The sequence below is a fragment of the Equus caballus genome, chromosome 1, assembly GCF_041296265.1.
Source record: "Equus caballus isolate H_3958 breed thoroughbred chromosome 1, TB-T2T, whole genome shotgun sequence".
Lineage (NCBI taxonomy): Eukaryota > Metazoa > Chordata > Mammalia > Perissodactyla > Equidae > Equus > Equus caballus.
In genome coordinates this window covers 118,231,015-118,257,770 of record NC_091684.1, presented here as the reverse complement: position 1 = coordinate 118,257,770, position 26,756 = coordinate 118,231,015, and the positions used below count along the sequence as shown (strand labels likewise).

The window sequence follows — 26,756 nt, the reverse complement described above, 5'->3', positions numbered from 1 at the left end:
TTTGTTATGGTGATCTGTGATCAGTGATCTTTGACGCTACTATTGTAATTATTTGGGGGCACCACAAGCTGCACCCATAGAAGACGGTGAACTGAATCAACAAATGTTGTGTGTGTTCTGACTGCTCCACCGACTGGCTGTTGCCCTGTCTCTCTCCCTCTCTTTGGGCCTCCCTGTTCCGTGAGACAGAACAATGTTGAAATTAGGCCAATGAATAACCCTACAATGGCCAGTAAGTGTTCAAGTGAAAGGAAGAGTCGCACATCTCTCACTTTAAATCCAAAGCTAGAAATGATTAAGCTCAGTGAGGAGGGCAAGTCAAAAGCCAAGAGAGGCCCAAAGCTAGGCCTCTTGTGCCAGTTAGCCAAGTTGTGGATGCAAAGGAAAATTTCTTGAAGGAAATTAGAAGTGCCACTCCAGTGAACACACAAATGATAAGAAAGTCACACAGCCTCTTTGCTGATATGGAGGAAGTTTTAGTGGTCTGGATAGAAGATCAAACCAGCCACAACGTTCCCTTAAACCAAAGCCTAATCCAGAGCATGGCCCGAACTCTCTTCAGTTCTGTGAAGTCTGAGAGAGGGGAGGAAGCTGCAAAAGAAAAGTTGGAAGCTAGCAGAGATTGGCTCATGAGGTTTAAGGAAGGAAGCCGTCTCTGTAACGTGAAAGTGCCGGGTGAAGCGGCAAGTGCTGATGTAGAAGCTGCAGCAAGTTCTCCAGAAGGTCTAGTGAAGATAATTAATGAAGCTGGCTACACTGAACAACAGAATCCAACGTAGATGAATAGCCTCCTATTGGAAAAAGCTGCCATCTAGGGCTTTCATAGCTGGAGAGAAGTCAATGCCTGGCTTCAAAGCTTCAAAGGACAGGCTCACTCTCGTTAGTAGTTAATAGAGCTGATGACTCTAAGTTGAAGCCAATGCTCGTTTATCCTTCTGAAAATCCTAGGGCCCTTCAGAATTATGCTAAATCTACTCGGCCTGTGCTCTGTAAATGGAACAACAAAGCCTGGATCACAGCACATCTGTTTACAACGTGGCTTATTGAATATTTTAAGCCCACTGTTGAGACCTACTGCTCAGAAAAGAAGATTCCTTTCAAAGTGTTACTGCTCATTGACAATGCACCTGGTCACCCAAGAGCTCTGATGGAGATGTACAACGAGATTAATGTTGTTTCCGTGCCTGCTAACACAACATCCATTCTGCAGCCCACGGATCAAGGACTCATTTCAACTTTCAAGTCTTATTTAAGAAATACATGTCATAAGGCTATAGCTGCTGTAGATAGTGATTCCTCTGATGGATCCGGGCAAAATAAGTCAAAAACCTTCTGGAAAGGATTCACATTCTAGATGCCATTAAGAAAATTCGTGATTCATGGGAAGAGGTCAAAATATCAATATTAACAGGAGTTTGGAAGAAGGTGATTTTGAGGGGTTCAAGACTTCAATGGAGGAAGTAACTACAGACGTCGTGGAAATAGCAAGAGAACTGGAATGAGGAGTGGAGCCTGAAGATGTGACTGAATTGCTGCCGTCTCATGATAAAACTTTAAAGGATGAAGAGTTGCTGCTTATGAACGAGCTAAGGAAGTGGTTTCTTGAGATGGAATCTACTCCTGGTGAAGATGCCGTGAAGAGCGTTGGAATGGCAACAAAGGATTTAGAATATCCCATAAACTTAGTGGATACAGCAGTGGCAGGGTTTGAAAGGACTGACTCCAATTTTGAGTTCTACTGTGGGTAAAATGCTATCAAACACATTGCATACTACAGAGAAATCATTCGTGGAAAGCAGTCAATGATGCAGCAAACCTCATTGTCTCTGTAGAAATTGTCACAACCACCCCAACCTTCAGCAACCACCACTGTGATCAGTCAACTGCCATCGACATCAAAGCACGACCCTCCACCAGCAAAAAGATTATGACTTGCTGAAGGCTCAGATGATGGTTAACACTTTTTGGCAATAAAGTATTTTTTAATTAAGGTATGTACATTGTGTTTCTAGACATAATGCTATTGCCCACTTAATAGAGTACAATATAGTGTAAACATAATTTTTGTATGTGCTAGGAAACCAAAAGATTTATGTGACTCACTTTTTTCTGATATTCGCTTATTGCCATGGTCTGGTCTGGGACTGAATCTGCAGTGTCTCCAAGGTATGCCTGTATTTGCTTGTTTTTAGAGAACCAGCATAGCTTAGAAGTCGAGCTCTGGAGCCAGCCTGCCCTTCAGATCCATATCCTGCCACTTGCCAGCAGTGGCCCTGGACAGGTCATTTCCATTCTCTGAGCATTGGGTCTCTCTTCGGTGTGGGGCTGTTGGGAGGGTTAAAGAGACTGTGTCAAGTGCTTAGCATTATTATTATTAAGATGACTCCTCACGGCAATCTTAATGTGAGTGTTTTTAATCCTCATTTTGTGGGAGAGGAAGCTGGTTCCAAGCCGCATCTAGGAGCCTGACTGATCCCCCTGAGCCGTCAGGGCACAGCCTGGACTCAGGGTGCACCTCCCCTGACTGCAGCCGGGGCCCCCGCTTACTCTGTCCTGCCATGCTGGTCCTCCAGGTGCCTCTGCAGCAGGCGCAAGCAGCCCTTAGTTGATATTTTCTCTTTAGCCCTGTGGTCAACGGTTTTAGGATATTTTGGGTTGGATTTTTTATTTAAAGTGTTGTAATTAGAAGATAAAAACCAAATGAAATAGTAAAGACTAACAGGTGCCTTGTAGTAGGAGCATCTGCTGTGTGCTAGGGTCAGGACTCCTTGCAAGTATCTCACCTGGACGGAGATTGAAGAGAGCAGGTGCCTTCTGAGACCTTGCTGTGACCAACAGGTGTGGGCACGGCCCTTTATTTTTTTAACTCATCAGAGCACTTGAAACACAATAGGCACCTAGAATAGATGGTGATTGATTTTTAAGGGTTTTTCGTATATACTGTGTTCCTGGCTTCAGTATCATTGAGATATCTGTTCCTCACAAATTTACAATGTTAACACAATCCCAATCAATATCACCATGAAATTAAGGAGGTGGGAGGAGCCTGCCTGGATGATTATAAAGCTTATCTGGAAGAGTGAACACAGCAAATAGTGAGAGAAATTCTGGAAAAACTAAACACAGATATTTAATATTTTTAAGCTATAATAATTAAAATAGTATGGCACTGGTGCTAGAATAGGCAGATAAGTCTAGGGGAACAGACTTGAGAGTCCACAATTAGAGTTATGTGGATACACTAAGTATAGCATTTCAAATTAAACGGGAGAAAATGAAGTATCGAATAAAAGCTATTGACAATTGGCTAACCATTTGGAAAGGAAATCATTGTTTTGGTACATTTATACACATAAAATTAGAAACTTCTGTTTGCAAAAAATACCATAAAATTAAAATTAGAAAAATATTTATAAAGTATTTTGGACAAACTCCAGTAATTCACAGATGGTCTTTTTCATTTCTCTCTAGCCTGAGGGTTGCAAACTTTTTCTGTGAGGGGCCGAAAGTAATATATTATGCTTTCTGGTCTCCGTGACAACCGCTTAACTCTGCCATTACAGTGTGACAACAACCATAGAAGATATGTAAGTGAACGGGCGTGCTGTGCTCTAAGGTAACTTTACAAACGCAGGTGGCGGGTCTGTGGCCATAGTTTGCTGCCCCCCTGCTCTAGCCTATTTGTATGTTGCAGTGGAATTGAATCCTCTGCTAACTGGTAAGTGAAAGGCCTGTTTATTCGGTGTTATTTGAGACATCCCATTCTGTTCCCATTTTCCCACCATGGGCCCATGTTGTCCTGTGTGCTGGTAAATGTTTAACAGCTAGCACTCCAGGGGGAAACTATGTGTACAGTCATGTGCTGCATGAAGATGTTTTGGGTCAACGACAGACCATATATACAACAGTGGTCCCATAAGATTAGTATCATATAGCCTAGGTGTGTAGTAGGCTATAGCATCTAAGTGTGTGTAGGTGCACTCTGTGATGTTCACACAACGATGGAATTGCCTAACACATTTCTTAGAACATAATCCCCTTGTTAAGTGATGGATGACTGTGTATATAAAAATTATGTGTGTGTGTGTGTGTGTGTGTGTGTATATATCACATAAGTATATTATTAATTTTACTGATATAAAGCATGTGTAGCACACAATTTACAAATAATAATAAAATATATACTATTTGTATTGTAAATTCCAGATAGGCAATTGAGTTTCAGAGAATGCTTTCATTGATTTTTGCCAAACTCTTGTATCCGTAGGCAACCTATGGTTGCAGTTGATGGAGAACTGTCCGTCTGAGGTGATAAATATAGGTCAGAACGTTGTTCATCCATCAAAGATGTGAAGCCAGTTCTTTGCTGAATTGGAGGATAGTTTTCAAATACTAGAAGAATGTTTCCTCATTTTTTTATGCTGTTCCCAATGTAATGGCTATAAACATAACCACTTTTAAGTTTAATCTGCCTTCTTAACACTTTCTCCATCATTTTCTTAAATCTAGATTATCAACAATTAATCAAGCCCTTATTCGTAGTGTTTGTCAATTTCCAAGTGTAAATGCTCCCACCGTGGCTGATTTCAAGCTGCCAGCGTGATGTCACTGAAAGCAGAGTTGGGAGGAGATACACAGTAGCCACCAGTAGATAGAAGTTCCACTGTATAGATAGAATAGATGTAAACAACCCCCAAAGCATAGATAGTGACAGAGTACAATAAAATAATTAGGAAGGGATGATTTTCGAGTTTTTGTTACTTTTGTTTACAGTATAATTTATTTAATTGTATGTTTATATAATTTAATTTTTGACAACAGCTGTGTTTAACAACCAGCTCACAAAGTTCCTGAAAACATTACCAGTCAGCCCTGTTAAGTCAATATGAGCCAGCCCAGCACACCATTGCATACTGGGAATTATATGGGTAGAGGACTGTCTTTCTTTTGGGATGAGTATACTTTAAGGGGGATACATTCAGTGTGTGACCAAGGCTCAGACCTTACCATGTGCTTTGCCCCCAACTCGCCAACTCCTCTTTATCCCAACAGAGCCAGCCTATCTCTGAATGGAGCCTTGATCCCTCCCCCAGGACTAGACATCACAATCAGAGGCTCCTATTTCATTGGTTTCTTTCTTTAGAGGCCCACTCAGAGGAGTGAAAGTCTAATTGCCATTGATTTAGCTGCTTATTTAATAAGTCAAACTTTTTCTGACTAAATGTTGCCAATTGCTAACTTTTTACTAACAGTTGGCATTTGAATTCTCAATATGCTTAAAAGGCATTTTTCCAAGGGGGAAAATTAAAAAATAATATTTGGTATAAGAAAATTCCAGGACACAGGCTGACACCTTCTTTATCTCTAACATCTCCACCCCCCTAGTTAGATGTTTGAAAACAGAGCTTTATAATGTATTATAGCCTTGATATGTAAAGAGGGCTTACTAATCACTAAGACGTATGCAAAACACCCCACTAGAAAAATAGGCAAAGAACCTAAACAGGCAATTCATAAAGAAAAAAATATAAACAACCAGTAAACAAGAGTTAATCAATCTTTATAATAATTGAACAAAATATAAATTAAAACACAGGAAGGTAGATATCATGATAAGCCAACAAGCAGAAGTTCAAGGTATTGCAGGAAAAATACCAGAATGTGCATGGTATTCTGCACTTGGGGCCACAGTGTGGTTTGGTGAAAAGAGCGTGAATTTAGAGGTAGAAAGGCCTGGGTCCCAATACTGGCTTCCACCTGTTACTGGCTGAGAGACCTTGTGAGTAATAATAATTCCCTCATAGGCATGATGTGAGTACCTGATGGGAGTGAACATTTCTAGCACAACCTGGCACATAGTAGGTCATCATGGAAGCTCAGGTCCCTTTTCCTCCCTCTCCTCACCCACCGCTACAGCCACAGCCTTTAGGAACTTGTCCATCTGCCCTCTGGGAAAGTTCTAGCCCAGAGGTAACTGGTAGAGACCTACCTCAACACCTTTGAGGAAGATTAAACTGGCTGTGATTCTGGGGAACCCAGGAATTTGGAAACAACAAAATCCAGTGCTGAGGCTGAGGGCAGGCTGGATTGCTGTCCAATCAAAGGACTGAAATGGGAAACTCTTCTACATCTTGAACTCATCAGGTATATTTCTGTTGTTTTTCTTCTTCTTCTTCTTCTTCTTCTTCTTTTTTTCGGTGAGGAAGATTGGCCCTGAGCTAACATCTGTGCCAATCTTCCTCTATTTTTCATATGTTCCCACACACAAAGCCACAGTGTGGCTTGATGAGTAGTGTGTAGGTCCATGCCCAGGATCCAAACCTGTGAACCCTGGGCTGCCGCAGCAGAGAACACAACCTTAACCACTATGCCACCGTCTGGCCCCTGTTTATTCTTCTTAAGCAACATTTTTTCCAAACAAAAGAAACAAAAATTGGCTGACCAGCAGCTTAGTTTTGAAACTACTGTGAGGAGATAGTACGCTACCAACTGCACTGGCTTTTCAGTGGCTTTCGTGTGCACATGGGTACGTTCCCCGGGGTCAGAGCCATTTAAGAAGTTCCCACACATCTTGGCTTTCTTTGGAGCTCAGCCCAGTACACCTGACTCCTCCTGCTGGCTTCCGTGGAATCCCATCTGTGGTTCTCTCCTTCCCACAGACGTGGAAGGTAAAGCCAGGGAAGATCAAAGAGGTCCAGGCAGAATTTTAGCATGTTTGCCAAAACTTGCAGAGTAAGCTGTAGGGGCAGAGATAAGTTAAGATCAACCCTGAACCGCATTCCAGTCGACTTGACTGAGAAAAGAATGTCTGTGAGGAGGGTGATGAGAGGAAGACCAGGCTTCTGCGTGCTCTCGTTTTGGGACACAGGATTTGGGCCTTGGGACCCTGTTTTGGGTGAGGCCAGAGCAGAGTGTCTTGCAGGTGTGGTCTGAGTTCCAACTGGACCACTTACTGGCCTGGTCATGGAACCTGTCTCCATCTCCGTTTCTGCACATGTGTGATGGGAATAATAGTATCTACTTCACGGCCTGGGTGAGGTTCAAATGTAAGAAGGCTTCATACGAACAAATCCTTCATGAGGACTTTTAAAGGTTTCAAGATTAGGATCTGTGTTTAACCATAGCGCCTGAAATGTCAAAAGCACCAAGAACTGTTTCTTGGTATTAAGCTTCCTTGGAACCCATCACATGTGTCACTTATATACCAAATTCTGTGGTTCTGCCTTAAATTAATAAATAGGATCTCACAAAGGTGCTACAGTCACTTGAATGGAAGAATTTTTTAAAAAGCCCAGGGAAGCAGGCTCTTTTCAAACATTGCTCTTGATAGTTTGTTCCTTCTACCTCCAATCATGTGTATTGATTGCACTCTACTCCATTATGTGACGCTTGACCAGTTATGTGCCTCCCCAGATTGGCTCAGCCCGGGGCCCTCTGGCCTTACCTCTTGCCTGATGGAGAGGTCCGGCCCCGACTTCATCTCCTGAGCTCCCCCAGCCTCCTCTGAGGTGAAGGCTGGGCTAGGGCACGGCTGTCGTTCCACACAAGGAGGAGCTGCAGTGGCCCTAGGTGGTGAGGTCAAGCCCAGCAGGACTTGGGGAGGCTGTGGCTTTTCTCTCCACTTCAGGTGAGGTGTGCCATCTGCCTCCCCAGCATCTAGCGCCTGGAGGGGGCAGGTACCACAACCTGGAAGTGCCCGGGAGGTTTGCCCACTGAGAGACAGGACGTGAAGCTCACAAGGCCTGTTTGGTAGATGTCTCTGGCCAAGCACCCTGCTGCTTGGTTGTGAAGCTGCAGCCACCTTAGTATCTGTTTTGCCTCCTCTTCCCTACCTCGCCCCTCCCTCCTAACTCTTGTTGCCCTGGGATTGCACCTGCCAATAAAGCCTCAGCCCATGGGCTTTGCCTCAGACCCTTGTAACTGGTCCCATGTGATTCTGCTGCTGACAAGCAGAGCTTGCCTGTGGAAGCACGGGACTAGGTCTGTCTGCTCTCTCCCCAGTGCTCAGCACTGAGGACGTGGTTAATGAGTAGTGATTGAATGACTGAATGAATGTACGTGCATGCAGCCCTGAGCCTTGTTTAAATTAAGAGCTCATATAATTTTAATCAACTCTGTTTTCAGCTGTGCACACAGTAAAATGTTTAGTAATCGGTTAAAAGGGGAAGAAATTAGTCTTTCCTGTGTGACTGTTTTTTCCCCTTTTTCATCACAAGAAGCTCCATGGTTTCTTGATTTACTTTCAGTAGCTCTTTCATACATTTCTTTTTCCTTAAGAGCATAGCTGTTCTCCTTTTATTGTTAGTTTTATTGACCTTTGTTTAATTGACATCTGTTTTGAGCTAATCTTCATTTCCAAGATAAGAGTTGAAATTTTGCAATCTGTCATCGATGGCTCCATCTATCTTGTTCTGGCAGCTGGAAAGAGAGTCAGATTTAAAGCGTGTGCCTTCTGTCCTGGCTTTCAGGTTTGTCGCTAAACTCTCATTTCTGGAAAGTGTGCTGATAGAGCATCACTCCCCCTTCCCGGGAAGCAGAACTGAAGAGCTCAGCGAGGTTTCCAGTCCCCACACACACAGGTTGTCCAGGAGTTCCATTTTTAACCCCATTTGCTTCAGTGTTACTCAGTGCTCCAGTCGGCCTCTTTGCCTCCCTTCCACTCTTTCAAGGGACCATGATAATAGCGGCACTCTTCCCAAAGTCTCCTTGTTCCAGAGGGAAAGCGGTGGAGGATCCTTCCTCACTGAGGTCCGAGCACAGCCCAGCTGCTGCATGCGGGTTCGTCAGTCACGGCCTCGGGCAGGTGGTTCTCTATCTCCTGATCGTGCATGTGACAAAATGATGACATTTTTCTTTACTGTTTCGCTTTTGGAAATAAAATTCTAATCATTGATGAAAATGAAAAACAAAATGGTACGGGAAGAGGACGCGCTCTCCTGAAACCCGTTCTCAGGCCTCCCCAGTCAGCGTCCAGGGACAAAGCTGTGCCTCCATGTTCACGCCGCCTCCCCTGGTCTGCCTTCTGGAGACCGCGTCCTCCCAGATTGTATAAATGCGTTTAATTTTTGAACAGTTGACGTTATTATTTTCAGAAACACATCATGTTCAAAAGTATGTGTATATTTCATTTGATCTTTTTCTCCTGACATTTTACAGGTTCTGCTTGTACTGCATACATAACTTTGTACTTCCTTTTGCTGCTTGCATATCAAGCGTTTTTTAATGTCATTATATGTCCTTTGTAAGCGGCATTTTATATATTTTATGTTACTTCACCAAGTAGAAATACTGTAATTTATTTAAGCGTCACTCTGTTGTTGGACATGTAGATTGTTTTCTGGGGTTTTTTTGCTATTATAAATAGTTTAATGCAGAAAGCTTGCTCCTAAATTTAAAATTATTTCCTTGAGATCATTCACCAGAAGTAAAATTACTGGGACAAATAAGAGGTGTAAACCACAAATGTATCTGTTTTGGATACATATTTCCAATTTGCTTTTCAAATAGTTGACCCAATTCACAATCTCCCTGGGCCGGGTAGGCGCACTCATCTGCCAGTTCTAGAGGAGATATGTGAAATCTTTGCTTAATTTGCATTGTGATAATTACTAATGAGAATGAACACTTTTCCAAATGTTTGTGTACAAGGCGTGTTTTTTCTTTTGAAAACTGCCCTTTCTGTTTTTGTCCTAAGAGGTCTCAGTGTTGTTGTTATCAAGCCAGTAAAAGTACTCCATGTAAAATACAGATGTAATAACCCTCATGTGTCACAGCTCCTATAAATATTTTTTCTGGTCTGCTATTTGACTTATGTGTTTTAAAGATAATCTTAAATTTATTCTCCAGAGTTTTGGTGACTTTATTTATTCCCAGTTTGTTTATGATTTGATTTTCTCCATAATCTGTTGATTTTTTTTCTTAATATAAGATAAATTTTTTTTTCTAAATTGCTAACAAATTACCCCAAAACAAAGACAAAATTGAAATCTTAGGAGATGTTGTCAACTTCTGTATCTGACAATAGGAAGACCAAGAACAGAACAACTAGCAGAACGCCTAGAACATACAAAACAACTTGTTAAAAATAAGTGCAACTATATCAATAGTTTCAATAAAGGTAAATAGATGAATCGCTTCATTTAGAAGACAAAGATTGTCATATTAGGTTTTTTTAAAATGCATTTGCTGTTGTGCCAGGCATCTTTCTTTTACCACCAGAGCCACTCTCCACTCTTCTCTTCCCTACCCTGCCTTAGGAGGCAGCCTAGCCACAGACTCTTTGTCTATGGCTTATGGTTGAGTTCAGCCAAGGGGAAACTCCAGCAGGAGAACAGAGGGAGGAAGGAGATATTTACTTAGAAATTACTTACCCCTCCAGCTCCCTTCAGCAGCCAGGGTCCCTCCAGGTGACAGCTCCACCCTCCTCTTGCCTATAGAATATAGTACACCCAAGGACTTAACGCCTCTCCTGTTGCTAGCACCAGGGAACTCCACCATCCCTTGTGGCTTTGTTTTGCTCTGCTCACACCTTTGTGAATAGTCTCTTTATTTAAGCCTCCTTGGATTAGCCTAGCTTAATGGTGCTGTCTGCTTCCTGCTGAGGCTGACTGATATCACTATATACAGGAATGATATCTAAAATATAAGAAAACTGAGAAGTTAAAAATAAAGTGGATGGGAAGAGATTTACCAAGAAAATACTAGCCAAAAGAAAGCTGTTGTCATTATGTTAACATGAGATAAACAGAAATGTTATGGCAAAAAGCACTACTCGAGCTAAAGAGAGTCACTACATATTGATGAAAGGTTTGATTCAATTCTAACATGGCCTCAAAACATATGAAGCAAAAACTTGTTAAAACTACTAAGAGAAAAAGACAAATTCATACAAGGCAGGAGGTTTAGCATACCTCAAATATATTTGATAGATAAAAAAGCAAAAATCAGTAAGAATAGAAGATTTGAACATCAAAATTGACAGTTTAGATCTGATGAACCTATTTGAACACTATACGTAACAACCGAAGAATACACTTTCCTTTCAAGCACAAAAGGATTATTTATGAAAATTGGCCACATAGTAAGCTATTTGGTAAGCTTCAAGGTATTTCCAAGGATTGGAAGCATGTCGACCCTGTTTCTAACATTGGGCTTATGTTAGAAACCGAATAAAAAAGATAACTAGGGGGCTGGCCCCGTGGCCGAGTGGTTAAGTTCACGCGCTCCGCTGCAGGAGGCCCAGTGTTTCGTCGGTTCGAATCCTGGGCGCGGACATGGCACTGCTCGTCAGACCACGCTGAGGCAGAGTCCCACATGCCACAACTAGAGGAACCCACAACGAAGAATACACAACTATGTACCGGGGGGCTTTGGGGAGAAAAAGGAAAAAATAAAAAAATCTTTAAAAAAAAAAAAAAAGGTAAATTTATAAAAAAAAAAAAAAAAGATAACTAGAAAAGGCCCATATATTTGAAAATTGGAAAGCACTTCTGAATTACTCATGAGTCAAAGGAAAAAAATAATAATTAAGAAATATTTAGAACTGGATGATGATAAAAGTACCGCATATCGAAACAAGTGGGATGCAGTGCAGCCATGGCAAGAGAGAAGTTTATGGCCCTGACTTCGTGAATTACAAAAGAGGAAATGCTAGAAATTAATGTGCTACGCATCCAACTTAAGATGGTAGAAGAAAGACCAACAAAGTCAAAGAAGGCAGGAAAAAAGAATATTTTAAATGGCAGAAATTAATGGAATAGAAAACAAACACATAGAGAGAATCAACAAAGCCATAAGTTGGTTCTCTGAAGAAATGAATAAAATTGATAAAACTTTAGGAAGACCAATCAAGGAAAAAACTGAGAATATAGAACTTCAGGAATGAAAAAGGGGAACATTATTATAGATCTTGTATACATTAAAATTATTATAAGAAGATGTTATAAATGAAATGAACCAAAAAATGACACTTAGCAAAACTGACACAAGAAGAAATTAAAATTGCCCTGTTAAAGAAATTGATTCTGTTAAAAAAACTTAAGGCCAGATTGATTCACTGGCAAATTCTATTGAACATTTAAATGGAAGAAATAAGGTCAATATTCCATAAACTCTTCCAGATGGTAAAAAAAGAGGGAAACAGTCCCTGACTGGTTTAAGCCTGTATATCCTTGATACCAAGTCCCAACAGCACATTAGGAGAATGGGAAATTTTCAGCCAGCCTCACTCAAGAACATAAATACGAAAATTCCAAGTTCAACATTAACAAACTAAATCCAACAGTATTAAAAGGGACCTCTTTTCCTGCCTTTTTATGGATTAAGTACTTTTGAACCTTCCATTTTATTTCCTTTATTGGCTTTTTAGCCCTATTTGTGTGGTTGCTCCAAGAATTACAATATGTACCCTTAGTATGTTACAGTTTACTTAGAGTTAATATTGCATGGCTTCACACTTCACAAATGTAAGAACCTAATAACAGTGTCATTCCATTCCCTCCACCCCCCACTTTGTGCTATAGTTGTGTCGTGTATTTTACTTCTGTGTGCATCTTATAGTAGTATTTTTGCTTTAAGCAGTCTTTGTCTTTTAAAGAAATTAAGAGAAGAAAAAAAGCCGCTCTTTTATGTTTACCTACGTTTATCATTTCTGATGCTCTTTATTCTTTCCTGTAGATCCGAATTTTCATCTGGTATCATTTTCCTTCTGCCTGAAGAACTTCCTTTACCATTTCTTATCATGCTGGCCTGCTGGCCATGAATTTGCTAGGCTTGGATTTATTTCAAAATCTCTTTATTTCAACTCATTTTTCTATTTGTTTTAAAAAATGTGTTTATTTGCTCATTTATTGATGCATTGATTTGACTCTGCTCAGAGGAAATCATTGTGATGGTGCTGTGACTTGACCCATTTTTGAATGGAATTTTCACTGGGTAGAGAATTCTGGGTTGGTAGTGTTTTTTTTTTTATTTCAGCACTTTAAAGATATTCCATTTTCTTCTGACCTCCTTGTTTCTGGTGGGAAGTGTTTACATTTATTATGTAAATGCTGTTTACATCTGAGCCACCTAGTATACTATGGTAACGTTTCCTTTCTCATGCTGTACAAGCTAGCAAGTTTGCCATATAGAAAATGAATAAACACACAAAAGTGCATTCCAGTATTCCAGCACACAGAACTTCTGGTTGGATTTTTAGTGTGTCACTGCTAAATATAAAAGAACCCCCAAGGAACACCAGACATTTGAGGAAATTATCCAACATTAAAGTAGAAACAAACTTTAACAGAGAAGGAACTTGGAGGGGAAAGGCAATTTAGGCAGTGAAAGAAAACTTCAAGAAAACAACAATTGGTATTACAAAATAGAAAAACTCAGTCTTTCCCTCCTGAGTAGGGGAAAACCTGTTTCTTCCCCACTGTGTTTCTCTCCTGTGAGTCTCCTTTACTACTCACACAGAACACTTCTCTTCTGACACTTGTGGTCACCAAATGTGTGGAGGTTTTCCCCCCAACAAGCAGTTCTCTGTGACACCAGCAAGGTGTCCTACAATTTAAGTCAATTCTAACACTCTCTAGCCCAAGATAGCATCAGATCCCACATGTTAAGAGTTCAGCCTCACAAGACTGTCCCCCCAGCAACACACACACACACGCACTCTCTCTCCCTCTCTCCCCTCTCCCCCTCTCCCCCTCCCCCTCCCCCCCACCCCCCCCACCCCCTCCACCCCCCCCCCCCCGGAAGCCAATCACAGGCCCAGGTTATCACCTGTGTTTTTGACCAACTGGCTGTAGATCAGAGGTTCTAAAGATCCCCTCCGTGGGTTCAATTAATTTACTAGAGTGGCTCAAAAAACTCAAGGAAACATGTTTACCAGCTTATTAAAGGATATGATAAAGGATACAAATGAACAGCCAGGTGAAGAGATGGATGGGTGAGGTCTGGGAAGGTACAAAGCTCAGGAGTTTCTGTCCCTGTGGAGTTGGGTTGCGTCATCCTCCTGGTGTTAATGTATTCACCCACCTAGACGCAACCCAAAACCCTTGCTATTGGGATTTTATGGAGGCTTCATCACGTACACATGATCAGTCATTAACTCGATTTCTAGCCCCTCTCCCTTTCCTGGAGGACTGGGGAAGGGGCTGAAAATTCCAAGCTTCTAATCACAGCTTGGTCTTTCTGGTGACCAGCCCCCATCCAGGAGCCTATCCAGAATCACCTCATTAGAACAAAAGATGCTCCTAGTGCTCTTACCACTTAGGAATTTCAAAGGTTTTGGGAGCCCTCTGTCAGGAAAGGGGCAAAGATGAAATATTAGATCAAGAGGTGCTCCTAGTGCTCTTATCTCTTAGGAAATTAGAAGGATTTCAGGAGCTCTGTGCCAGAAACCCCGAGGAGAGACCAGTATATAATGTCTATTAGCTCATAGGTATCCTCAGGGGAAATGAAAGAGTTTACCTATAAAACAGGAACAGGCTGCTGCATTTTAAGAAAGAATAATGGGAGAACCAGATAAATGCCTTGAAAAAAGAAAAGGGCTATTTTGTGCTTTGCCGTACAGGACAATTGATTGTTCTTTACTGAATGTGGATTTGTTTCTACATTTCACTCAAACGCTAGAGCTTAGGACTTTTAGATCCTTTTCCTGGCACTCAGAATACCGTCTTTAAGGGTTTTTATGGCTACAAGATCATAGGGAAGATTCTTCCACCTCCTCTTGCTTACATCTGGCTCTGAGGGTGTGCATGCACGTGTGTGCTTGGGGGGGCACACACATGTGTGCACTCGTCCATATGCTTTGCAGGCCATTTCCTCAATTCTCTTTATCTTCCTCCCTCTTGCTTGCCAAAATGTGGACTTAAAGTGCATTTTAACTATGTGTTAAATTTATTGAGTAAAATTTGGTATTTCTATGTGTATGCATGTGGGTGTGTATACAGTATTTCATATAACAAACTTTATTGAAACATAATTCACATTCCATAAAATTTACCTTTTTAAAATGTTCTTATATATTTTTATAAACAGACAAAGGTGAGCCTTTTTTATTCCTTCCACTGAAACCTCTGCATTAAACTTTGTAACTCAGGTTCACTGAACCTGAGAAGGCAAAAACTTCCACCGGAGTGTTAGACTGAACATATTTCTTGATTTTTCTTGGCCTCTCTTTCTTTACTGTGTTCCAATTAAAGAATTTCTCCCTACATATTTTAAATAATGTGAGTGGAGGCAGAATTAATAAATTCTTTATTGTTAATAACTTCTTTTATGGCCAACGAAACCCCGGGAGTTCAAAAGTATTAGCTCAGAGTCCTTAATCTAACGAAACCTTTCCTCCACTTCTACCGGCTTTGTTCCCAATTGTAAAGTCTCCTCTCGAGGATTTTCAATGCTTGTTTTCAAAATGCCAGGGAGAGAAAAGCTTCATTACTGCCGGGACTTTCCTACTGGCAAATTCAACCTTAGTCTTCCCTTAATTCTGCTTCCTTCTTTGAATAATAGGAATAATCCTGTTTGTTCATTATGAATTCACTTCATTGAGGGGAAATGCTGCATTGAAGATAGTGAAGGATGATAAAGCCATTCTTGGCAGCCTCAGAGGGCATTAGCCCCGGATTATCCTCTGCCTCATGTTTACAGTTGCCTGGGCTTATCTGGTGACATCTGGAGGCAGAGTACTGGCAGTGCCGGCCAAGTGTTTAAGCAGGTGGATGTGCCGTTCTTTGTGCTACAGTCTCAGGAATCTGAGGGAGAGAAAACCAAAGAATTTGGATTTGGATATCTTTTAAGATCCCCACCTGGAAATTAAGGAATTAATGATAGTAGTTGGGTTTTTGTAAGGATAAAGTTGGACAGGCATGCGGAGTACCTTGAATAGTAAATAATACATTCTTGTTAAATGCTTTGTCCAGAGCAGACCCACATTCTAAAGTCCTCCTGCCTCTGGATGGCAGCTCTGTTGAGTGTGGACTTCGCCTCTGGTCGGGTGTACTCTTAGATGCATTCTTCTTCTCTTTCTTCCTTGGTTCCACATCCATGTGCCTCATCTCCCCAAAGCAAGTGCAGCTCTGGGGACAGTGAGCTTGGAGGGACCTGGCACTGGGACCTGATCCTAGTGAGTGCTGGATGCTCCGGGTGATGGATAAGTGTTGACTTGGCAAGAGGAGGAGATCACCCTGAAGACTAGAGCCCACACATTCCTGTGTGTCTCTGCTTTAACGCGTGACACCAAGTCACTGGTATCTGATCCTTCTGACCCACTTCAGCTGGGACTGTGGGCTGGGGAAGGGACTGTGTACTGGGTAGGATTCTTCTAAGGTAACTGCTTCTCCAGCTGACCTGTGCCCTCACCTGGCTGCTTTTGCATCAAGCCTCATGAGACGCCAAACGCCGTGGAGGGATCATTTGACTTTGTGTGTTAAGAGCCTTAACAATGTCTTATTCCCTTTGGAGAATCTCTCTGGAGAAAGTAGTTCAGACTGCAGCAAATGATATTTCTGGCAAATTCATGTATAAAAGTCAAAATAAAAAGGAAACTGGAACATATGTCCTGTTATAACCTATCATATGAGATTGGTTAAGTAAATGGTTATATTCATGCAGTGAAATATTTTGCAGTCAAAAAATTATGCTTTAAGATATTAATTTAGCAAACATTTATTGAGCACATGCCAGAAACTTGTACACTGAGGCCAGTGCACCAAATAAGAAAGGCACATTCTCTGCCCAAGTGGTACATCCAGTCTGAGGAAGGGGAAGAAGACAATAAACGGGTAAATAAATAATTTCTGAATGTGATGAACGTGATTTAATGCTAAGTAGAAGAAAAGGAGAAATTGGTGCACTGAGTGATTTCAACTATGTGAAAAATACATGTGCATAGAAAACAGCCAAGAAGAGACTATGCCAAGCAAATTATAGGTGATTTTTATTTTCTTCTTTATATGTTTCAGTATTTAATAGTCGTCCTTTTATAATTAGGAAAAAATAACTTAAAAAGAGAATGCACTTCACATTTATGCCATACACGGGACCACTTATTTTCATGTCTTATGAAAGCAGAAAAAGTCAGAGACTCCCTTGGTAGAGTTAAAAAGAGCATGTCCACCTTTAAGTACAAGAGAAAGGAGAGCAATGTGTCCAACCTTACCCTCAGGTCAAGTTTTCCACATAACCCCTACTAGGAAAGGGGAGCAGGTGGGGTTACTGCCGCCCACTGCCCTCTCCCTGCCTGCTGTCTCTTCCATGCTCCTGACTGCTTAGCACAGTGCCTGCCCCCTCACAGGCTCTCATGAAGATCTCTTGCAGGTGGGGAGAAGGAACAGAAATATAAACCAAGTGAGCAGAACACCTTCTTGGTCCACTTGTACTTGGTGCAAACTTGGCTAAGATGCACTTTCATTCATCTTTGAAGTTTCATCACTTGTTTCAAGCAAATATTTTTGGTAAATTTCTGAGTTTATGAATTGCTTCAAACTTTATCAAATCAGAAAGGTGTCTCACTCTTAATCATATGAAAAGATGCTCTGCTTCTTGTGTCAGTAAGAGAAATGCAAAGTGAACTTCTCTGAGTTATCAGATGGTCCATCCAAGGCTGTGCAGGAGCAGGCTTGTCGATATGTCCCTGGGAGAAGTATAAAGTGACCTGACCCCATGGAGGGCAATTAGGCAATGTCTATCAAAATGACAAATTCACATTCCTTTTGATTCCCCCATTCTACTTCTGGGAATGTATCCTACAGATATACTTACACACATATGAAATGATATATTCATTAGATTTTATTTAATAAACACGTAATGACTTCTATGTGCAGTCACTATTCTAAGTCTTCTACTGACATTAAATTATTTGATCCCCCAAGCAATTCCATAAGGTAGATATTATTATTATTCTTATCCCCTCTTTATGGATGAGGAAACCAAAGAACAGAGAGATTAAGTAATTTGCCCAAAGTGACGCAGCTAGTAGGTAGCAGAGCTGGGATTCAAACCCAGACCATGTCACCCCAGGGTCCTTGCTTTGCCCGCCTCACTGGGTCCCTTCTTGTATGACCAAGGGTATAGCACTGTCATAACTGGAAATATTTGGACACAATCTAAATGCCTGTCAATAGGGGATTGTTAAGTAAATGATGCGACATCTCTCAAGTGCAGTTGATGGAAAGATCACCAAGAAGCATTGTTAATGGAAAAAGCAAGGTGCAGAAGGTGCTACCAGGTGTGTTAATGAAGGGGATGGGGCAGAATCTGTGTTCATATTTTCTGGGATAAGAATAAATAGCTCTGGAAAGATGCACAAGAAACAAGTAACTGGGTTGCCTATGGGAAGAGAGATGGTGGCCAGAGGATGGGGCTGGAGGGAAACTTCCATTGTATTCTCTTTTAGACTTTTGGATTTGTGTGCGTGTGTGTGTGTGTGTGTGTGTGTGTGTGTATGTGTGTGAGAGGAAGATTGACCCTGAGCTAACATCTGTTGCCAATCTTCCTCTTTTTACTTGAGGAAGATTGTCACTGAACTAATATCTATGCCAGTCTTCCTCCATTTTTTGTGTGAGATGCTGCCACAGCATGGCTAGACAAGTGGTGCTAGGTTCGCACCCAGGATCCGGACCTGCAAACCCCAGGCCACCAAAGTAGAGTATGTGAACTTAACTATGCCACCAGGCTGGCCCCTATACTTTTGGACTTTAAGCCATTCATATTTATTACTTACTCAGAAATGTGAATCAAAAGCCCTGAGTACCAAAGCTTTTTAATGTTTCTTCCTTGACCATACAATCACTTCATTCGTATATTTTTTAATTAAACTTAAATTTTTAAACAATTTATATATGTGAAAGTTAATGTATGCTGTGGTTTTTTTAAAACATCAAACAGACCCCAAGGGAAAACATTAAAAATGAAGTCTGTCTTCCATTCCTGAACCCCAGCCTCCTCCTGCAAGCCACCTCCTCTGCTGGTTTCTTGGAATTCTTTTTTTTCTTTCAGTTTTATTGAGATATGATTGATATACAGCACTGTATAAGTTTAAGGTGTAGAGCATAATGATTTGACTTACATATATCATGAAATGATTACCATGATAAGTTTAGTTAACATCCATCATCTCATACAGACACACACACACACAAAAGAGAAAAATTGGTTTTTTCCTTGTGATGAGAACTCTTTAGATCTGCTCTCGTGGTTTCTTGGAATTCTTTCTGCTCCCTCTCCCTCCACTCAGGGTGTGTGCTGATCGTGAGCCCAGAGCAGCCCCTCTTGTTTGTCCTGCCAAAACTATATCCAAAAATAAGAATCTAATTTTAGGGACGAGGCCTTTGGTGGGTGTTTTTGGAGACATCATATAGTGTTGAAATAAATTTCGACTCAAATTATAGCTCACAGGGCCCATGGTCTCTGTCGTGTAGTCATTATGCTCCCACCTTAATCACAGTTCGTCACTCAGTAGTTAAAATGCCCAAATTGCTTTGTGGTTTTGAATTGTAGCTTTAATTTGATCCTAAGGAGTTGAGAACGGATGAGGATTCATAACCAGGGACTGTGTTCTCTGCACCTGCGCCCGTGTGAAGTGCTTCTCGCCTTGTCATCGTTGACTGTAGCCTGTGTTAGGACTGTGTTAGGGAAATGGCCACAGAATGTCTAAAAGAACCACGCCCTGTAGAGGACAGTGTCCAGTGAAATGGCTCAGACTGCTTTTTCAAATTGAAGGAACTATACTCTCCAATCCTGGCCAGACCGGGAGAGGCCCAGGTGTCACGGGGCCCAACTCGAGGTGGCTTGGGGGCTGCAGGCTCTCACGGCCTGGACCTTGGTTGGCTAGAGTGATGATTAAAAGAAACAGCACTGCTCTGTGTTATGTTGTGGAACTGAATCAAAGTCAAACGCCATTTAGAACAGCACCAGAGTTTGGCCTGGTGAGCAGTTGCTTTGCAACCCCAAGAGTTCCTGGGTGAAATTCAAAACTGGTTCCCATACACAGAAGGCAAGGAGAGACCAAAGAAAGAGGCAGACACTCCAGAGTAGTAGGTGGCATTTGTAATAAACAGGGGAGCTTACATTTGAGCTTGTCTTGGGCACCACAAGATGAGTAGATCTCCACACCCACCCGCCGTATCTTAAAAGTTTATACAGAGGCCTTAATGGAGTTCAGTCACATATTCAGTCCACATGGTCTCAGCAACACCTTACTCTCTCAAGGTTGTATCCTTGAAATGGCTCCTAGTGTGGGAACCGTGAGCAGAAGTACATCCCAACGACAGGGGAGGGGTGAGGAACCTCCAGTTTCCCTGGTCCAGCTCACAGGTCAGCTGGTAGTCACGTTCTCTCAATGGCCTCCTCCAACAGAGCTGCAGGCCAGTTCTGCTTCTGTCCTCCATGCATCCACCTAGGACAGTGTGGATTACAGCCCACAGGCTTATGGGGTATATGGACAAGCAGGGTGCCTGTTCTGGGATTTAGGGAGTGCAAGAGATTCCCAGAATTGGAATAAAAGATAAACATATACTGGCAGAGCTTCCCACATTGCAAACATGGTATATAGACAGATATCTAAAGGCAGATGACCTGCCATTCAGAGCAAAGACGTAGAGTAGTGTGAGCAGAAGTGACAATAAAAAGACAAATAGATACCAAAGAATCAGAGCAATAATTTCCCTCACCTAAAGAATGTTGATTCCCAAGAAACCCAATGACAGATAATGAAGAGGAAGCCAGGGATTTTCCCAGCCCACACAGACCTGAAGCTGGCAAAGACACTGTTCCTAATTTGGGTCATGGTGGCCAGTCGTAAGGGTTCATGGAGGTGGCTGGCAACTGGGAGATTGTGTTTTGTGTTGGGCTGATCTAGTTCTAAAGAAACGCTGAAAGGCTGGGGCAGCAGTGAGTCTATTAGCATGAGCAGTGTGTCTGCGGGCAGGGCACACTGGACCTCGGCCCCTCATTTGTACAAAAATGACAACAATGACCTCCTCAACATGGTCACCCTGCTCCGAATGCTGGCGACACTATAGTAAGAAGGGGAACCCCAGACCTGTGGCCTGCAACTGAGCCAGCCCACAAACATATCTAACTCGGCTCCTAATATGTTTTATGACATCAGGGATTTCACCTGGAAATTGCAGGCCTGCTTTCCCACTTCTCTTTACATGTGAGAGGTCCCAGCAGCACAGGCCATGGTTCTCATGTGGAGGCATTCAGTGGGCAGGGACCCTGCTGCCCTCTTCTCCTCCCTCCCCCGCTGCATAGCTGGGTGCCTGCCCTTCAGCCACTGTCCTCCCCACGCCTCTCTCATTTCCCTACACTCAGCCGGTCTTTGCCAGTCACCTTCCTCTTGTTGAGGACGTCCTCCCTATACCCAGCCTCTCTGGACATTTGGGTTTGCACCACCGCTGCCCCTTACCAAACTTCCCCACCTTCCTCGGGGCTGGCTATAAAGGAAAGAGCCCAAGACCAGTTTCCCTGGGATCCGGGGTCGAGCATCCAAACAGCAGGACTCCTCGGTGTGACCCAGTTATCGAATTTGGAGGCTTTTGGGACAAGGCTCAGGGCCAGGCCTGGCCCCGGATCTACCCACTGGGTATTCCAAGAGTGGGAGGAAGCTGTTGCCAGTTGTGGGACTAGAAGCCAATTGAGGGAGGCTGCAGTGAGACTCGGGGGCAGAGAACATGGCCTGGGCAGTAGAGGTGTCCCTGGTCCTCAGGTAACTAGGACGTGAGGGTGGTGAGTGCAGCAGCCTGCTGTGGAAGGAGGGCTCGGGGGCCCGGCCAGGCAGTGCCAGGCACTTCTGTGAGTGACAGAGGCCTTTGGCCAGGCCAAGAGGCCAGAGTGCATCAAGAGCTTCCCAAGGGAATTTCTTGGCTGCAGGGTCACTCTGAGTTTGGTGCCTTCCAGGGAAGTTGAAGGAATGGAGCCTCATCCTATATGGCACGGCGGAGCACCCGTACACCACCTTCAGCTCCCATCAGTCCCGCTCTCGGATGCTGGAGCTCTCAGCCCTGGAGCTTGAGCCCCCCAAGGCCGCTCTGCTGCCATCCCAGGCCGAGCTTCCCGAGGATGAAGAGGACTACACAGGTAATGAACCAGAAACCAGAGGAGACGGCTAGCCTCTCCAAGTTCTGGCTTTCTACTGTAGCTCTTAAAATGTGGGGCTGTTCCTGACAGCAGGTGGGGTTATGATTGTATGTCTTCCTTCTCTCCTGGAAGTTGTAATAATGATGGTAATTTGCACTCACACAGCTCCTTCCACCCACGGCTCTCCTAATATTTTACAGACTAGTAAGTATACTTCATACCAGTAAGTATTCTCCAACCTTTCAAGGCTGGGAAACTGAGGTTCTCTATGCCCAACCAGAACTAAGACTTGCCCCCTGGTTAATGAGCCTCCTCCTAGGGCACCTCTTTTCCTTAGAGGCCCCTGTCTCACCTCCCAGCCTCCTGACTCTCTCTTGAGCTCATCCACTTTCAGTCCTTGTAGCCAGGATGTGGGAAGGATGAGGGTGCTAACAGTGTCCAGGATGCTGCATTGGATGAGCGTGGCTAGGAGAGGAGGTGGCAGTGGAGATCTTGAGCCTCTGGGCTGGGCCAAAGAGCCAAGAAAGGGTCTTAAGACTTCCCATCATTAGATACTGACGCTACATGAAATAGCTTAAGAATCTCATGGGAAGTAAAGATGCCTCATTGCAAATCCTTTTCCTCCAGTTGTACCATTGCCAGGGCAGCCCCTGGTTCTGGGCCTCCAGCTCCCTATGCGGAGGCAGCAGAGAGCTGCAGCAGCCCCAGAGAGGGCCTCAATGTTCCTGGCAGCGGGGCCGGCAGCGGGGCTGGCGTGGGCTTGATTAGCACGTCAGGTAGAAAGCTGTTCCTTTCCCTCTGAGCCATCCCACAGTGATTTGTGAGAAACAGCATTTCTGGTTGGGCATATTTTCCTTAGCTAAATATTACAGCTACTTCATAAATGATGGGTGATATCTAAGAACTCTGATGCTTTGAGTTATCTAATAGCTTCTGAAAAAAAAAGAGTAACAAAATGGAGAATTTCACCAGTACATATGAAGCATAAATTATGGTCGATTCAATTTTAAATTTCTTCTACCATTCCTTTAAAATGGAGCATTGAATTATGTATGGACTAATCTACTCTGTTTCCCCCTGTGATTTATAAACTATGGCAAGATTTAGTAATTATTAATAAAGGACTGATTTTTTTTTGTTAAATCTGCTACTGACTCTAACCTTACAGTATTCTGGAATCTCACTATAAGACTGTTTTGCAGCCCAAGTCACTCAGTCTTTCTCCAGCACAGCCTAGATGGATGGGTGTAGGGGTCGGGATTAAGATGTGTTCCCAGTGCTTGGAGAAGGTCCCTGTAGTCTCGGAGATAGTGGGATGGGTGGGCCAGTAACAGCAGGAAGAGCCAGAGACAGGGAAAGAGCAAGAGAAGGGTGAGAGCAGGAAGGTGCCCTGGTGTGGAGGACAAAGGGGGAGAGGGCTCCCAAGAGGAGGAGGGAGAAAGGAGGAGCAGGGGGGAGGGGGAGGGAGCAGCCACGTTAGATTCCAAAGCACAGTCAGGGAACATGTGGGATGGGGCATCTTGTCGCTGTCCCTTGTGGAAGGGGTCTCAGGCACAGACAAGCCCGGGTACAGTAGCCCGGGAGAGAGAGAGGGTGAAGGTGAGAGGTGATTTTGAAGTGGGCCAATGATTATTAACTTTTTGCAGAGTTTTGGCACAGAGGCTGGGGGGTTAAGGCCGGAGCTTGCAGGCATGACCTTGGTGTGGGGGGAGGCTTCTTGAGAATGCAGAGAGCTGGCATGGGCAGAGGGGGCATGGGGGGGTGAGGGTCCCAGGCCAGGAGAGGCTCCACCCCAGAGCAGTTCCCCTGTCAGGAATGGGTAGGGGTGTTTGACCGAGCAGTGGTCCCAGGGGCCAGCAGCAGGGGGTGCTTGGCAGCACTGCAGGGGGAGCAGACAGAAATGGAGGGGCAGCTCTCCCTGGGACAAGAGGTAAAGGAGAGGAGGTGAGCAAGAGGCAGAGAATGGAGTCTAGCCACCCACTGTCAGCAAGGATCCCAGGACAGTAGCAGTCAAGACCATCTGCCAAGAGGCAGCAGGGCTCCCTAGGGGGTGGCATGCACCTCGCCAGAGTTGGCAGGAGAGTTTCCCTGGGAAGGGGGCAGCCATAAAGTGGACTTAGCCAACCTCAGTCCCTGCGAATGGGGGCAGAGGAGGCAGCCAGAGTTATTCCCTGGGGCTGAGGCTGGCGGAAGGCCAAGGTCGTGCTAGAGTCTAGAGTTCCTAGAGTAACTGAGGGTGTGGAAATCTAACTTGGGGGCGAGGAGATGGGGAGGACTCGGGGGTCCAGCAGGGAGGAAGGGCGGCAGCCACAGTGGGCCGGGTGAGGTGCCGGGAAACATCAGTGGTCGTGGTACTGAAGGTGGAGAGCCTTGCCGTGATGGCCAGCCTCAGTGTGGCCTTTGCCAGGAAGACTTTGTTCAGGGCAGCTCAACAGGCACAGGGGAATTGATTCATAGGACAAATGGCATGTCCTGGGCAGGACTGTATCAAGTCACAGGCTCACGACACGTCAGCACTCCCTTGACAGACGAGGGCAGAGGCCCGGAAGCGTTAGGTAGCTTGCTCAGGTCACAAGCTGTCAAGAAAGAGCCCAGTCCTGCAGCAAGGGCGGTCTGTTATTCTCGTGGGCACCTCTCATCTGTGGTCACCCACCTGTACCCTTGTCTTCCACTCCGTGCCTCATAGTGTGACAGTGAGGCTCCAGTGCGCTTTTCTTAGATGATGTGAATGGTGAAAAAGATCGTGATACCACATCCTCCTGTTCCTTCAGAAATTGGTCTAAGGACATAATGACAAAATCGAGAACTCCGAAGTTGCTTTCTAACATGTTTATCTGTTTATGGGTGTTTTTTTTTTATCCTGGATTTGCTCCACAAGGGGTTTAAGGTAGAGTTTTCAAATAAGCCTGTGTCAGACTAAGACCCTTGAGAGAGGAGTCAACTGCTGGCCTTTGGGCTCCAGACATTGATTGCGCTCCCCTTGTATTTGGAGCCTCGGGAAGTGACACTGGAAGGCAGTGGGTCTTTGACGAATTTTCACACTAATTGAGAAAAGAGGAAAAGAAGACATAAGTACAAATTGCAACACAAATAACATATGCTCACCCAGAGATTATGTGTGTGAGTTAACAGCTGTGCCAGAAAAAAACCACAGGCATGCTTAGGAGGGGCGGAGTGATTGGGGTAAGGTGGCTAGCCAGGTAGATTTCACTGAAGAACGCTTCATGGAGGAGATGAATCTTGATATTGGGCTTTACGAGACAATTCAAGTGGGGAGCCATACTGGGAAAGGTGCTTACAGGTGTTTATCTAAGCATCTTTACAGGGGTAGTATCTCACTGAGCTCTCCACCTGGAGCTGGACGCAGCCGGTTACCAAGATGCCCTGTGGGTGTTCTGCTGCGCTTGCTGTTGGGTGGACCCCAGCCTTGCACGCGGCTCCCCTAAGGGTTACTGACTACCCTCTCTACCACAGAGAGGCCCCAGGAAAGAGGTGCACGGGAGGGGCTCGGGGTGAAGTCCACACACTGCATACCAGCATCAGGAGCAACTGCTCCAGGCCCTTCCCCAAGGCTATCCCAGTCCTGGGACATGCTAGAACATTCTGTTTGAAGATAGTGAGGACACCTGCACTTTCCCCGTTTCCACCCACTCTCCTTTCATCCATTCTCTCACCCATCAGCCACTCAGTAAATATTTATTGGGCCCCTGCCCTGTGCCAAACGCCTTTCTAGGTGCTGGGAATTTAGCAGCGAATACTGTAGACCGAATCCTGCTCAGGTGGAGGTTCCATCTCCCGTGCCGGAAGAGAGGAATTTGCTGTGTCTCCTCCGTCTCCCCTCAGACCTCCTAAAGACTGAGAAGATTGTTCACTTTATCAAGCGGGACAGACTTACGGCTTCCCTTGGCCTTGAGGAGAAATCCCTGCGGGAGAAGGGGGTGGCCCTTAAGTCCGTGTGTTGGGGAGGCCTCTGCAGTCCAGGCTGGTGGGAAGGCTCCTGTGCTTTCAGTGCAATGGGTAATTAAGTGGGTAATTAAAAGCCATGGCGCAGGGAAGCGAGGATGTCTGAGGCCCTCCCCATAAGGGGAGGCACAGGGAAGAGAGGATGTCTGGGATGAGGTGGGGTAAGAATCCAAGCAAATGAGAATTGACTCCAAAATAGCAAAACAGGCGGGAGCTGGGGAAGGGGTGGGGGGTGAAGTTTGGCTGGGTGATGAGCTTTGGGCGTGGCCAGCCTCATACTAGAACATGATCTCTGTGGCGTTCCAGCTCCCTCCCCGCCCCGGACCAGAGATGCAGTCTAGCGTGCCCCCTGGACGAACAGGGCTTTGAAAGGGGTTCACAGTGGAACTCACAATGAAAACTTTGGAAGTATCAACAGCGTAAACCTTCAGGGAGGGAAGCAAAATAAACAGGGCCTAACACTGGGAAGGTCTGGAGGCCCTTTAAAGGCGATGAAGGGGTCTTTGTGCACCTCAGCAAAGACCCATTGTGGGCATCAGAGAATGGGGACTTTTGTCTTTCCCTCGCGTCCCTGTGAAATGCTGGTGGCCAGCAAATCACCTCCTTTTTGCTTCTGAATGCATTCCCCACCCCCTCCAACAACCAAAACCTTGTAGAAGGTTTTTATTTCTTCCAAAGACCCAGAAACTTTCATAATGCCCCACCGGGCCCCTCCTGGC

General features: G+C 44.2%; 1 protein-coding gene across 5 annotated transcripts in view; it reads left to right on the top strand.

Moving 5' to 3' along the window:
- The window catches only part of PCSK6 (proprotein convertase subtilisin/kexin type 6), a 181,088-nt gene that overhangs the window by 135,317 nt on the left and 19,015 nt on the right, over window positions 1-26,756 (top strand). For 3 of the 5 annotated variants that reach the window (XM_023651510.2, XM_070268306.1, XM_070268313.1), the window contains exons 14-15: window positions 21,895-22,074; window positions 22,240-22,278. In XM_023651510.2, coding sequence (XP_023507278.1) covers window positions 21,895-22,074; window positions 22,240-22,278 — 219 coding nt within the window. The remainder of the gene's footprint in view (window positions 1-21,894; window positions 22,075-22,239; window positions 22,279-26,756) is intronic. The other 2 variants (XM_023651513.2, XM_070268309.1) reach the window with 1 other exon arrangement.